Genomic DNA, 16,341 nt, shown 5'->3' with positions numbered 1-16,341 from the left:
AGATTAATAAGTTCAATTTCAATTTATAGTAAAGTTGAGATATCCCAAATTGATTTAAATACTGGTATTTCAGTATTTGTATTTAAATACATGGAACAGTCACTGGCACTCACAAAAAATGTAAAATATTTCTTAATTCTTCAGAATTATAAGAAAAATACCTACTAGTGAAGATACAGTTTTTACATAAAAAATACTCCTAAGATAAAGGTATAAATTACAACTCCATATATAGTAAAAGGAGAAATTGGTCAGTTATTCCAGTAAATAAAATAAACTGGATGTGTTTACACACACATACATAACACACAAATTATTTGTACAAGGATCTTAGTTTTAAAAAAACCATTCAATTTTGCCTTCAAATTCAGTAAAACATTCCCAAAATAAATTCTAATTTTTGTTTCATTAGCTCAGCTCTTAATTTCATTAGCTTGCTTAATTAAAAAACATTTGATAAACTGTATTGGAATAAAAGATGATCCAAAACCTTTTTTTTTAAATCTAAAAATGTTTAAAAATTAAGTACTTTATGATTACATTCTATGCTTTAATTAAAATCGATTTTACAACAAACATTTGCTTTACAATGTAAAAATCAGGATCTTTGAGGCTGAAAACAGTTGCTTAATAAAATGTCATTATGGGGTGTGAATATAGCAATATTATCAAAATGACTGTTATAATTATCTTAAAATTAAAAAACCCTCTAGTGACAGTAACCATTACCAATTATTGTCAACTATACCTAGACACTATACTAATGATTTTATATAATCCTTATAAGAACCTTATGAAATTTCATTATCATTTGTAGTTTATTACTACTTTCCATTTTTCTATTTTATTTGCACAGAAAATTACATGAGTGATGAAACTGGGTCTTACTCAGACTCTACTACTGACTACTGGATCTTTGTGACCTCAGCATCGTATAGCTATTCGCTGGTACAGCTAGAATTAAAACATAGACTTATCTGACTCCAAAGGCTGGGATTTTAACTAATATACTTTAACAGGGCAATACTTAATTTTAGCTGTTGAGGTAAAAAGTTATATACAGGTGTTTAGTAGATAATCTTTATTTTCTGATAAAATGGTAAAATGGACTCAGTAGGGATGGCCAATTATCTATAGATGCCTTAATTTAGATTTAATTTATCCCACGAGAGTATCAGAACAATTAAATTACTTGATTAGTTTAAAATTAAGATTAGGTAAGGTAGCTCATAATTATTTCCATCCTATAAAAATGTCGCTGTACAGAAATTAAAAATTGACAAGAAAAGGCAAACTAAAAAATTTTAATAAAGATATACAACAAAGCCCACATTAATTTGACATTTATGCATAAAGCTACAAATGTCTGTATAAATTCTATACAGATAGAATACATCCTATCTAAAAATACAAGGTTTTGGTACAGAACTGTTTTCATCATTTTAAGCCAAACTATTTTTTAATAAGTTATATAAGTAACAAGAATAATTTAAAATCCTATGAATTGGATTACTGACTAAATACATCAGTCTTGATGGCTTAAAACCATATCAAGCACTAGCCAAAATATATGATAATTGCTTTAATAACTCTAGCTATGAACATTAAATTTTAAATCACTTACCACTATTTCTGTTGTAATTTCATGTCTGCTGAATTTATAAATTATGACATATGCAGAGACTCCTGATACACAGAATATTCTGCTCTCTGGACACCAGTAAATCATCTGAATGGCATATGGATCTTCCTCTACAATTTCACATGTTGGTTTTCCTTCTCCTACCTTCTGTTTTTCAAACACTTTTGAAGTTTTTAGCTTATACAGCATCTGCAGAGTTACTACAAGATATTGAAGCATAGTTATCTTCTAATTTGAACTTAATTCTTAGATGTTATTAAACTCTTTCAGTGTATTTGTTAAACTACTAAAATAGAATCCAAGCAGACAAAATAAATTATATTTTAACTAGTAAGCATTCAATGTCATGAACTCTTATCATAGTTTAGCTGAAGGGAGACTCCAGAGAAAAATAAACATTTATTGAACATATACTATATACCAATGAATTTGTAGGTCCTTTGTATGCATTGTCTCATGTGATCCTCAGAAAAGTCCAATGAAGTGAGTATTTTTATCCTTATTTATTGATAAAAATATTGGGGCTCAAAAAGGTTACAATGGAAATACTAAACCTAATTCTCTCCTAAAGGAGACCCCTTAATCCTTTTTCACAATTTCCCCCCTTTGATTGCTACATGAGAGGTTGATGTTATTCATAGACGGTTTTCTTCTCCCAACAAATTTCTTAGACAATCCTTAAGATGAGAAACATTTGTAATTTACTACCTAGTAGTATTGAAAGCCCAATAATCTGCAATTATTTTAGAAAGAATCTTTTCTGAGTGGCCCTGTATTAGAAAAGGATCAGTTATAATTTTTAAAAACTCTGGGTTTGTGAATTGTTTTCAGGAATTTTTATTTGGGGGAATATTTTTTCCATTTTAGACCCTGATAAGAACTCTCCTATAAAAAGCTCTGATTCTACAAAAGATCCTTAAGAAAATTTCTGAAAATCTGGGAGTTTCTGTCAAAAGTGCATAATTTGAACCTAATCATGAGAAACTTCAGTCAAACCCAAACTGAAGATTACACAAAATAACTGGCCTGAGTTTTCAAAAATATCAATTAAATGAAATAAAGACTAAGAAACAATTCCAAATTGAGGAAAACCCAAAAGATGATAAATGCAATAAATAATTCTCAATTTTCTTTTATTATAAAAGATATTATTGGGACAATTGGTGAAAACCGAGTAAGACCTGGAGGTTAGCAGGTATTGCTGTATTGCCATCAGTATTAATCTTCTGATTTTTATAACTGTAATTTGACTATGTAAAAGAATGTCTTATTTGTAGGAAAGATACAGTGAAGTATTTTAGAGGCATGTAATGTAAAAGGAGCATCATATCTGCAACTCAGAAATGGTTACAAAATGCTGTAAGTATATATAAATATATGGAGAAGAAGGAGAGGGAGGAGGGTGGAAAAACAAATGTAGTATACATTGACATTTGGAAAATCTGGCTAAAAGCTATATAACACTTCATGGTATTTTTTTTTCAATTATTCTGTAAGTCTAAAATTACGTCAAATCAAAACATTTTTAAAATGGGTAAGGCTTTACACCAGATGCTATAGCCTGGCTTCTATGTCAGATGGGGTATCACTCCCATGATTATTTTATATGACATAGCAATGCTAAAAGGATACTACAGACATAATTAAGGCCCCTAATTAGTTGACTTTGAGTTAATTAACAGAGATTATCCTTAATGGGGCTGACATAACTGGTGCCCTCTCTGAGGTTAGAGAGACACTCCCTCACCAGCCTTAATAAAACAAGTTGCCATGAGTTCTAAAACTATAAGAAAATGAATTCTGCCAACAACTACATGAGACTGAATGAGGATTCTAAATCTCAGATGAAACTGCAGCCCTAGCGAACACCTTGACTGCAGTCTCAGGAAACCCTGAGCAAAGAACCCAGCTAAACTGTACCCAGATTCCTGACACAAAGAAAATGTGAGATAATATGTAAGTACTGCTCAGTTGTGGTAATTTATTAGTCAGCAAATTGAAAACTAATACACATAAAACATAAACTCAATTGTTCAAATTCAGTATAACCTCACTTCCTGTACTGGACAGTATTCCACAAAATTGACAAACTAAGTGAAATTTCTTCAATGATATCCATTAAACTGGAAATATGTTCCTATAATTACAGTAAAAATATTAAACATGCTGCAAGCCTTTATAATATGTTTTGAATGGGATAAAATATTTAAAAATTAACCTCTTAAAATATTATGCATGCTTAAGAGTGGCATATACTCTAATCACTAGGATGTTAAAGTGTCTTCTCACATTTGAGATGCCAAGGAGTGAATTTGAGGTGGTGGGATGTTACTATAAAATTGTGTTCTTGGAACAAGGTCAGATTTACAAGAAAAGTCCATCCAAAGAAAATCTTTTGTCCTGTGGAATTTCTCCCTGAGCCATTGATTTCTATTGTGTGAGTTCAGAAAGGGGCCTCAAAATTCGTGGTTTTAAATATTTTAATCATTTTTTCTTGCTGATGATTTGCTCCATTGCTGAAAGACTCTAGCTTGCAGGCTAAGAGTATAACCAATAATCAACCTTCTTCCCTCTGCTTTTGTGTTTATCATAATCTTCCTCAGAAGCTGTTTACTTCTATAGCTTCAAATACCACTTTTACACTGCCTCTTCATTAGTTTCCATTCTTGACTGTTCTTCCTACCTGCTAGACATTTTTACCTGGATTTCCTGGTATAATTACAAGATTCAAACCTCCAGCACTCTCTTATAGTCCTCATCTTGCTAGTTGTTCATCCTCAGAAACTGAGTCCTCGCTCACTTACTCTATTCCTCCTATTCCTATTAAAATCTTAAATATCTTCCCAAACTCACATTAAGTATTACCCCATCAAATTACCCTTTCTGGATCTACCTGGTTCAAACAAATCACAAATTTCTGATAACAAACAATTCGAGTTGTATTACATTTACAGTTCTTATCATACTGTTTACCTAATAGTCAAATATGTGCATTCATTTATCTGATTTAGTAAATAAAAGTACTATGAAGGATATATACAGATACAATCAATTCTGAAATATCTTTGCGTGCCCTTCAACACTGAGGCAGCCTACCTTATTCCTTAAATTACATAATTCTCAAAAATTTTAAAAGAAATTTTACATTTATCTAATCACTTCTTTTTATTCACATAGGGCTTCATAGACAAATGGAAAAGAAAAGTGAAGACTAGTGAGATAAAAGAACTTTTCTAGGACCAGAGCTGGAGGTGAAGGAAATTCCTTCAATAGAGTTAATCTGACAAAGTGTGGTAGTTTTTTCAATGTACCTTACCTTTTGTAAATACAACAGGTTGCTGATGGAGACTTCAGTCCTATCTGTTAATATTATAAAGGAAAAGTATAGTAGAGATAGTACTTTAAAATGACCCAACATAGGAAATGGATTTTTATAACACAGCTATATATACATATGCTAAAACTGTATCTGAAATATTAATCATCCAAAGTAAAAAGTGGCAAATGGCTCTGCGTAAATATTAACTGAGGGTTTTCTGTTATAGAACAAGAGACTTAAAACTTACTTGCCGAAGCATCCCAAAATTTTATTGATCCATCTGCATGACTAGATGAGAAATACATTAGCATTAATTATAGTAAATTTCAAAAATTATAGGCATTCTAACTGTATATAAGAGGTATTGCCAAAATTTGATTTACAAATCCCATTCCAATGAGAATGAATATATGCTAAAGCATTTCTAAGCTCATAACAATGGTTTACTTTTTAAACAATGCACTAAAATCTAAATTGAAAAAAGAACAATTACTAAGATTTGACTGTAGGAATATTTTTATGTGTAATAGAGAACAATGAAAACTGGCCTGAATAAACAATATATTTTATATAAAACTGTTTACACTTGGGGTGGCTGGGTGGCTCAATCGGTTAAGTGTCCAACTTCAGCTCTGGTCATGATCTCACAGCTTGTGAGTTCGAGCCCTGCGTTGGGCTCTGTGCTGACAGCTCAGAGCCTGGAGCCTCTTCAAATTCTGTGTCTTTCTCTCTCTCACTGCCCATCCCCCATTCACACTCTCTCTCTGTCTCTCAAAAATAAATAAACATTAAAAAAGTTAAAAAAAATTGTTCACTCAATAAAAAAATACCTGAGTTAATTCTGATTACATTAAAATAATTTTGAAGTGAATGTCATAGTGAAATTTAAGTTTCAAAATATAAAAAGCAAATCCTTAAACCTATCTAGAATGGTATCATTATTTGGTAATATAATGGCAATTCTATAAGAACTCCTCTAGAAATGAAGACGATAGAATAACCCCAACACGTTTTATGAGGTCAGCCTCATCCTGACTACCAAAACCAAAAAATAAAATTATAAAACCATATTCCTCAAGCATAGGTGAAAAAATTGTCAACAAAATCTTAGCAAATCAAATAAAAAACATATAGAAAGGATCAGACATCATGACTAAGTGCAGTTTATCTTAGGAATGTAAGACTTGTTAAACATTAAAAAAAATCAAACACCATATTGTTATTCATCATACTGACAGATTAAAGAAGAAAAACCATATGGTCATCTCAATAAATACAGGAAAAGTATTTGTCTCCAGCTTTTGGCTATTGTGAATAATGCTTCTATGAACGTTCATGTAAAAGTTTTTGTATATACCTAAAAGTGGGAGTGCTCAGTTATATGATAATTAGTTATCTTTTTGAGAAATTGCCAAACCATATTCTATATCAGTTGTACCATTTTACATTCCCACTAGCAAACTATGTGGTTCTAATTAATCTGTATCCTTGTCAACACTTGCTTTTCTTCCTCTTAAAAATTTTTTTAGCCATTGTAGTGGGTGTGAAGTGGTATACACAATTAATTGTGGCTTTGTTTTCATTTCCCCAATGACTAATGATGTTAAGCATATTTTCATGTGCCTGTTGGCCATTTGTATATTTTTTTTTGAAAAAGTCTACACAAATCCTTTGTTCATTTAAAAAATGTCTTTTTATTGTTGAGCTCTAAGAGTTATTTATATATTATGAAAACTAAACTCTATTAGATATATGGTTTGAAAATTTTTTCCAACTCATTGTTGTCTTTTCACCTAATGATGAAGGCCATTTTACCTATATTTTTCTTTTATTTTTATGCTTTTGGTGTAATATCTACAAAATCTCTGCCATAATCAAAGTCATGAAAGATTACCTTGTTTTCTTTTTTGAATTTTTATTTATTTATTAATTAAATATAATTTATTGTGAAATTGGTTTCCATACAACACCCAGTGCTCATCCCAACAGGTGCTCTCCTCAATGTCCATCACCCTCTTTCCCCTCTTCCCCCTACCTCCCATCAACCTTCAGTTTGTTCTCAGTATTTAAGAGTCTCTTATGGTTTGCCTCCCTCCCTCTCTGTAACTTTTTTTCCCCCTTCCCCTCCCCCATGGTCTTCCTTTTTGAATTTTATAGCTTTAGCTATAAATTCAAGCCTTTCCTTATATTTGAGTTAATTTTTGCATATGGTATGAAGTAGGGGTCCAAATTTTTCTTTCAAGTTTTTATTTAAATTCTAGTTAGTTAACATATAGTGCAATATTAGTTTCAGGAGTAGAATTTAGTGAATCTTCACTTACATATAACATCCAATGCTCATCGCAAGTGCCCTCAATACCCATCACCCATTTAGCCCATGCCCCTGCCTACCTCCCCTCCAGCAGCCCTCAGTTTGTTCTCTATAGTTAAGAGTCTGTTTTCCGGTTTTTCTCTCTTTTTTCCTCACTATGTTCATCTGTTTCGTTTCTTAAATTTCATATATGAGTGAAATCAGATGGTATTTGTCTTTATTTGACTGACTTATTTCGCTTAGCCTAATCCACTCTGGCTCCATCCGTGTAACTGCAAATGGCACAATTTCATTCTTTTTTTATGGCTGAATAATATTCCATTACACACACACCCCACATCTTCTCTATCCATTCATCAGTCGATGGACATTTAGGCTTTTTCCATAATTTGGCTATTGTTGATAATGCTACTATGAATGTCAGGGTGCATGTGTCCCTTCAAATGAGTATATTTGTATCCTTTGGGTAAATACCTAGTAGTGCAATTGCTGGGTTGTAGAGTAGTTCTATTTTTAACTGTTCGAGGAACCTCCATACTATTTTCCAGAGTGGCTACACCAGTTTGCATTCTCACCAACAGTGTAAGAGGGTTCCTCTTTCTCCGCATCCTGGCCAACATCTGTTGTTTCCTGTGTTGCTGATTCTAGCCATTCTGATAGGTGTGAGGTCATATCTCATTGTACGTTTTATTTGTTTTTCCCTGATGATAAGCAAGGTTGAGCGTATTTTCCTGTGTCTGTACATCTTTTTTGGAGAAAATGTCTGTTCATGTCTTCTGCCCATTTCTTAACTTGGTTGTTTTTATTTGTGTTGAGTTTGTGAAGTTTTTTATAGATTTGGTGGGGGGGGGGTGGATGTCTAACTTTATTCTTTTGTATGTGGGTATCCAGTTCTCCTAGCAACATTTGCTGATGAGATTATTCTTTCTCCTGTCTTGGCACTCTTGTTTAAAAAAACAATCATAGATGTATGATTTTATTTCTGGAATCCCAATTACATTTCATTAAATTATATCTCTAATCTTATGACATTACCAAACTGTTTTGATCAGTGTAGCTGTGGAGGAAACTTTACAATTAAGAAGTGTAAGTCCTTCAACTTTGTTCTTTTTCAAGATCATTTTGTCTATTTGGAGTCACTTGCAATTTCATATGAATTTTAGGATAACCATTTTCATTTCTGCAAAAAAGCCATTGGGTTTTGATAGGGATTGTAGTGAATATGTACATCACTTTTGGTATATTATTATCTTAAGAATATTAAATCTTACATTCATAAACATGGGATGTCATTCTATTTATTTTTGTGTTTTTAAAATATTTTTTGGCAATGTTTTATAGCTTCTAATGTATAAACCTTTCATCTACTTGGTTAAATTTGTTTCTAAATTTGTTTCAAAAAGTATTTTATTTTACTTTTTGATGCTATTATAAATAGAATTGCTTTCTTAATTTCCTTTGTGGATTGTTCATTGTTAGTATACAAAAACACACTAATACATATATAAGATTATGATATCTACAAATAGAGCTAATGTTTTTTCTTTCCACTGTAGGTGCTTTTTATTTTTCTTGCCTCACTCTTCTGGATAGAATTTCCAATACAATATGAAATAGAAGTATCAAAAGCAGGGATCCTTGTCTTGTTCATGATCTCAGAGGGAAAGGTTTCAGTCTTTCACTATCGAATATGATGTTATCTGTGGGTTTTGCAAAAATGCCCTTTACCAGGTTAAGGAAGTTCCATTCCAATAAGGAAGTCACTGAGTTATCTGAATGTTGCTGTTGTGGTTTTAAATCATGAAAGGGACATCTGTAAAATGCTTTTTCTGCATGAGATAACCTTATTTTTCTTCCCTCCATTTTACTGATGTGGGTATTACATTGATTTGTGTATATTGAAACACTCTTGTGTTCCTAGGACAAACTCCACTTGATCATATTTTATAAATCTCTTAATATTCTACTGGATTGTGTTTGCTAGTATTTTATTGAGGATGCTTGCATCTATATTCATAAGTAATATTGTTGCATAGTTTTCTTTTCCTGTGATGTCTTTGTCTGGCTTTGGTATTAGGGTAAAGCTGGCCCCAAAGAACGAGTTAAAATGTGTTCCCTTCTAGTTTTTGGAAAATGTGTGAGAAGCATTTGGTGTTACCTCCTTCAACAATTGGTAGAGTTCACCATGAAGTCATCTGATCCTGGCCTTTTCTTTGAAGGAAGACTTTGACTACTAATTCAATCTCTTGTTACAAATTTGTTCAGATTATTTGTTCTGGAGTCAGTTTTGGTAGTTTCTCAGAATTTATCCATTTCATCTAGGTTATTTACTTTGTCAGCATGCAATTGTTCATAATATTCTTTTATAACCCTTTTTACTATGTAAGGTCAAATCCATGTATTCTTTTATCTGCCTGTTCAAATCTGAGGCTGAATCCCTCGCGTAAGTTTTTCATTTCTGTTATTGTACTTTCCAGCACCAGAATATCTCTCCCTCTCTCTCTCTCTCTCTCTCTCTACCTACCTACCTACCTACTTATTTATTTATTTTAGAGAAAGAGAAAGCATGCGGGGAGGGGAGGGAAGCCTCGGGGAGAGGGTAGGAGAGCAAGAGAGAGCGCGAGAGAGAGCGAGAGTGAGCGAGAGAGAGAGAGAGAGAGAGAGAGAGAGAGAGAGAAAGAGAGAGAGAGAATGAATCTTAAGCAGGCTCTATGCTCAGCATGGAGCCCAACAGGGGCTCAATCCCATGACCCTGGATCATGACCTGAGATAAAATGAAGAATGGGAGCTCAACTGACTGAGCCACTCAGGCACCCCCAGGACCAGAATTTCTATTTAGTTTCTTTTTAAAATAAATTTTCTTTATTAATACTCTCTATTTAGTGAGACTTAATTCTTTAATTGATTACCTTCAATTCTTTATCCTTGTTTTCTTTTAGTTCTTTAAGCATATTTAAGACTGCTGACTTAAAATCTTTGTATAGTACGTAAAATGTCAGCTTTCACAGGGACAGTTTCAGTTAAATTATTTTCTTTCCCCTCTGAATGGGCCATGCTTTCTTGTTTCTTTGTATGCTGTGTCTTTTGTTGTTGAAAGCTGAACTTTTGAGCATTAATGAGGAAGCTGTGAAAATTAGATTTTCTCCCTTCCCAATTTTTTCTGTTGATGCTTGTTGTAAGTTTTTGCTGTTAGTTTAGAAAAGTCATAACGTAAACAGTTTTTCAAAAGATTGTATCCTTCACTGTGTTTGGCCTCTGAAAACTCTGCTCCGTTAGCTTACTGGTGACCTAGTGATTTCACAGCAATTTCATTAAATGACTATAGCCAAACAACAGCAGCAACAATAATAAATCCTTTCCATGTCTGCACAGGTTGATTCTGTGTTAGGAAACTGCTGCAATAATAGCCAGGTTATTTCCAACTCTGCATTAGCCTTTAATTACTGTCTGTATGGTGCCTAAAGTTAATCCAAAGGGGAAAACTTAGAATCTTCTCAGGTATTTTCTTAGCATGTATCCAACTGTAGGCAGCATATAGACATCTAGATTCTGCAGTGTCTGTGGGAGCTTTACAAAGCCTTTGTTCCCCCCATCTATCTTCTTTCTTATACAGCCTATTCTTTCCAAGAGTATAAACTATCTATTGTTCACCCCTGCTTGTTATCCCTATCCCCAGGTAAGTGGCAGCTGGTACATCTGCCTTTAATTACTCAGATAAATGCCTTCCAGGAAGCCACTTCAACCCCAGGAAAGCTCTGAAGCAAGGAAAACAAAGGTAAGCCCTTGAGCTAATGCTTCAGGGAGTCACCAAACAGGTAAAAACACAGGTCAGGTACAACTACCATTCTATGAAAAGAAGGTCTGTATTTATTACTCTCTCTGGCACCAGAAAGCTATGTAAGAAGAATGCAGGGTGCTATCTTCATGGCCACCAGTAGTTAACTGTAAATGAGTAAGATAAAAATATCATGCGGTCTCTTAACAAAATTCAGCAGCTTTTTAAAGAAATGAGATATAGTTGACATTTAACATTATATTAGTTTCAGGTGTACAACATAATTAGACATTTGTACATTTTGTAAAATAATTACCATAAGTTTAGTTAATATCCATCACCATAGGTGGTTAAAAATATTTTGTTTTCTTGTGTGAGGATTTTGAAGATCTACTCTCTTAGCAACTTTCAAGTATACAATACAGTATTATAAACTATACCCACCATGGTATACATTACATTTCCATGACTTATTTTATAGCAACTTCTGTCTTCATTAAGCATTCCCCTGATTGTTATAAATTTTCTATTAGATTCTAGAATTCTGAAAAAATTGATTTTGCCAACGTAAGCATTTTTTAGTGGAGAAACCAGTACTCTCTCATTTTCAGTAATGTAACTTCCTGATATTTTGAAAAAAAATTTTTTACTTAGTTAAAACTCTCATACAGTACAAATCATAAAATCACACCACAATGAAGCATCACAAAATGAATACAACTGTTTAATCACTCAGATTAAAAAACAGAACATCATCTAAAACCCCTTAAATTCTCTTTTCCAATCACTATTTCTACATCTTTCCCAATGGTTGCCGCTGTCTTGGCTTTTAACACCCTGTATCAGTTTTACCAGTTTTTGAAGCGTCTATAAATGGAAACAACTATGTTGAGTCTAGTTGATTTCAGTCAATAATATGTATTACTGTAATACATGTCAGAACGTCAACTTGATTTGTGTTACAGTGTGAAACAACAGATTAAAAAATGATGAACACTGGGCGTTGTATGGAAACCAATTTGACAATAAATTTCATATTAAAAATTGCTGTTTAGAATTCCACTGTATGAATACACCACAGCATATTTATATACTCTAGTATTGTTAAATATTTATGTTGTTTCTATTTTGGCACTATTACAAATTGTGTGGCTCTGAAAATTCTTGAAAACTCTATTTTGGAGTACTTAATACAGATTTTTATTAGATATATATCTAGGAGTGGAATCAGTGGACTCACCTGAATTCTTAGGTGCTGCCAAAGAATTTTCCAAAGAAGCTATAACCAATTCGTACTCCCACTAACACTTTAAAAGAGTTCTAGGGGTACATGGTGGCTCAGTTGGTTGTGTCCAACTCTTGGTTTTGGCTCATGTCATGATCTCATGGTTCATGGGATCCAGCCCTGTGTTGGGCTCAGCGCTGACAACATGGAGACTGCTTGGGATTCTCTCTCCCTCTCTCTCTGCCCCTCACCCCCAAAACTAAATAAACTAATAATAATAAAAGATTTCTAGTTGTTCCACATCATGAGGAAAAGGTGCTGATAGTCTCTTTAAAATTTTATCCATTCTGATGGGTATGTGCAATGTTATCTTATTGTGATTTCAATTGACATTACTCTGAAAAGTGATGAACACCTTTTCATATGCTTATGACCATTTGGTTACTTTGTTAGGTCTCTTGGCCAATTTTTTCTATTGAGTTTACTGTGTCTTTTTCATATATTTATCATAATTATTTATATATCTGATATAAGCCCTTCACTATTTACACAAAATGTAAGTCTTCCCTGTAACTGGTATTTTCAGTGTCTTAATGGTGTCTTTTGAGGAAAAGTTCTCAATTTTAATGTAATCTAATTTATAAAATTTTCCCTTTCTGGTTAGTGCTATTTTGTATTTTCTTTACAAAATCTTCCAAAACATCAAAAAGATATTCTCCTCTATTATCCTCCTGAAGCTGTATTGTTTTCCTATAGCATTTAAATCTATCATTTACCTGAACACATTTTTATTATGATGTGTGGTAAAGACAGATTCCATATGAATATCCAATTAAGCAGTATAATTTTTTTTAAAAGATCCATTCCTCACTACTTTGGAGTGTCATGTTCATAAAAAATCAGTTATCTTATACATGACATATGTTTTTGGACTCTAGTCTGTTCAGCTTTGTCTGGCAGGGTCTATATTTCTGCCATCAACACACAATCTTAGTCACTATAGTTTTATAATAACTCTGAATGTCATGTAATTTCTTTTCTTTTTTCAAGTTTTTATTTAAATTCCAGTTAGTTAACATACAGTGTATGATTAGTTTCAGGTGTACTATATAGTGATTCGACACTTCCTACATCACCAGGCGCTCATCATAAGTGCACTCTTTAATCTCCCATCACCTGTTTAACCCATCCTTCCCCCCCCCCCCCCCGCCTCCCTCCCCCCAGCCAGCTTCCTTCTGGTAACCATCAATTTGTTCTCTATAGTTGGGTCTGTTTCTTGATTTGCCTCTCTCACTCTCTTTTCCCTTTGCTTATTTGTTTTGTTTCTTAAATTGCACATATAAGTGAAATAATATGGTATTTGTCTTTCTCTAATTTATTTCACTTAGCATAATACTCTATAGCTCCATGCGTCATTGCAAATGGTTAAGATTTCATTCTTTTTTGATGGCTGAGTAATTTTCCATTGTGTGTGTATGTATGTACGTGTGTGTGTGTATCACATCTTCTTTATCCATTCATCAGTTGATGGACACTTGGGCTGTTTCCATCATTTGGCTATTGTAGATAATGCTGCTATAAACATCAATTAATTTACTTTGAATTAGTATTTTTCTTTTCTTTAGATAAATACCCAGTTCTGTGATTGCTGGATTGTCAGTGATTCCATTTTTAACTTTTTGAGTCTGTACCAGTTTGCTTTCTCAACACCAGTGCAAGAGAGTTCCCTTTCTCCACATCCTCATCAATACCTGTTGTTTTTTGTTGTTGATTTTAGCCGTTCTGACAGGTCTGAGGTAATAGCTTTTCATTTGCATTTCCCTGATGATTAGTGACACTGAGCATCTTTTCATGTGTCTGTTGGCCGTCTGTATGTCTTGTTTGGAAAAATGTCTATTCATGTCTTTTGTCCATTTTTATATTGGATTATTTGTGTTTTTGGTGTTGAGTTTTATAAGATGCTTATATATTTTGGTTACTAACCCTTTATCAGATATGTCATTTGCAAATATCTTCTCATATTCTGCAAAATTTGTCAGTTTTGTTGATTGTTTCCTTTCCTGTGCAGAAGTTTTTATTTTGATGTAGTCCCAATAGTTTATTTTTGATTTTGTTGGCCTTGCCTCAGTAGACATATCTAGAAAGAAGTTGCTATGGTCAACATCAAAGAAGTTATTCCCTGTGTTCTCTTCTAGGATTTTTACAGTTTTAGGTCTCGCATTTAGGTTTTTAATCCATTTTCAATTTATTTTTGTGAATGATATAAGAAAGTGGTTCAGTTTTCCCAATGCCATTTTTTGAAGAGACTCTTTTTCCCATTGTATATTCTTTCTTGCTTTGTCAAAAATTAATTGACCATATAATTGTGGATTTATTTCTGGGATTTCTATTCTGTTCCATTGATCGATATCTATTTTTGTGCCGCTACTGTACAGTTTCGATTACTGGAGGTTTGTAAAATAACTTGAAGTCTGGATTTGTGATGCCTTCACAGATGTGTTTTTCTTTCTCAGGGTTACATTTGATATTTGGAGTCTTTTGTGGTTCCATACAAATTTTAGGATTGTTTTAGCTCTGTGAAAAATGCTGGTGGTGTTTTGATAGGGATTGCATTAAATGTGTAGATTGCTTTGGGTAGAATAGACATTTTAACAATATTTGTTCATCCAAACCATGAAAATGGAATGTGTTTCCATTTGCTTGTGTCATCTTCAATTTCTTTTATCAGTGTTTGATAGTTTTCAGAGTACAGGTCTTTCACTACTTTGGTTAGGTTTACTCCTAGGTATTTTATTATTTTTGGTGCAATTTTATATGTGATGGATTCCTTAATTTCTCTTCTGCTTCATTATGGGTTTATAGAAATGCAACAGACTTCTGTACATTGATTTTTTTTATCCTGTGGCCTTAGTAAATTTGTTTATCAATTCTAGGAGTTTTTGGTGGAGTCCTTTGGGTTTTCTATATAGTATAATGTCATCTTCAAATAGGGCAAGTTTTACTTCTTCCTTGCCAATCTGGATGCTTTTTATTTCCTCTTGTTGGCTGACTGCTGTGGTTAGGACTTCCAATACTATGTTGAATAAAAGTGGCCAGAGTGGACATCCTCATTTTGTCCCTGATCTTAGAGGAAAAGCTCTGTTTTTTCCCATTGAGGATGATATTAGCTGTGGATCTTTCATATATGGCCTTTGTTACGTTGAGGAAGTTCCCTCTAAACCTACTTTGTTGAGGATTTTTAATAATGAATAAATGTTGTGGTTAAGTGCTGTTTCTGCATTATTGAAATTATCATATGGTTCTTATCCTTTCTTTTATTGTTATGTACCATGTTGATTGATTTGTGAATTCTGAACCACCTTGCAACTCAGGAATAAATCCCACTTGATTGTGGTGAATGATTTTTTTAACGTGTTGTTGGATTCAGTTTGCTAGTATTTTCTTGAGGATCTTTGCCTCTTTGTGTATCAGAGATAGTGGCCTGTACTTCTCTTTTTTTGTGGTGTCTTTATCTGGTTTTGGAATTGAGGGTAAAGTTGGCTTTAGAGAATGAATTTGAAAGTTTTCCTTCCATTTCTACTTTTTGGAATAGTTTAAGAAGAATAGGTATTTAACTCTTCTTTAAATGTCTGGTAGATTTCCCCTGTGAATCCACCTGGTCTTGGACTTTGTTTTTTATTATTATTCATTCAGTTTCTTTGCTGGCTATCAGTCTTTTCAAGTCTCCTATTTCTTCCTATTTCAGCTTTGGTAGTTTATATGTTTCAAGGAGTTTATCCATTTCTTCCAGATTTCCCAGGTTGTTTACATATAATTTTTCAAAATATTCTCTTACAATATCTTGTATTTTTGTGGTGTTGGTTGTTATTTCTCCTCTTTCACTTATGATTTTATTCATTTGGGTATTTTCTCTTTTGTTTTTAATGAGTCTGGTTAGAGGTTATTGATTTTATTTTATCAAAGAAACAACTCCAGGTTTCATTGATCTGTTCTGTTGTTTTTTAGTTTCTATATCATTTATTTCTGCTTTACTCTTTATTTTTTCTTTCTGCTGGCTTTAGGCTTTGTT

The 16,341-nt window shown here is 33.0% G+C and overlaps 1 protein-coding gene across 2 annotated transcripts in view; it reads right to left on the bottom strand.

The window, feature by feature from the left end:
* STXBP5L (syntaxin binding protein 5L) overlaps positions 1-16,341 on the bottom strand; it is a 377,830-nt gene that overhangs the window by 120,180 nt on the left and 241,309 nt on the right. For both annotated transcript variants that reach the window (XM_049628234.1, XM_049628235.1), the window contains exons 14-15: positions 5,209-5,249; positions 1,625-1,842 (exon numbers count right to left, since the gene is read on the bottom strand). In XM_049628234.1, the coding sequence (XP_049484191.1) occupies positions 1,625-1,842; positions 5,209-5,249 (259 nt within the window). The remainder of the gene's footprint in view (positions 1-1,624; positions 1,843-5,208; positions 5,250-16,341) is intronic.

Source organism: Panthera uncia, chromosome C2 (assembly GCF_023721935.1).
Source record: "Panthera uncia isolate 11264 chromosome C2, Puncia_PCG_1.0, whole genome shotgun sequence".
NCBI classification, from domain to species: Eukaryota; Metazoa; Chordata; class Mammalia; order Carnivora; family Felidae; genus Panthera; species Panthera uncia.
This window is presented reverse-complemented; position numbering and strand designations above follow the sequence as displayed.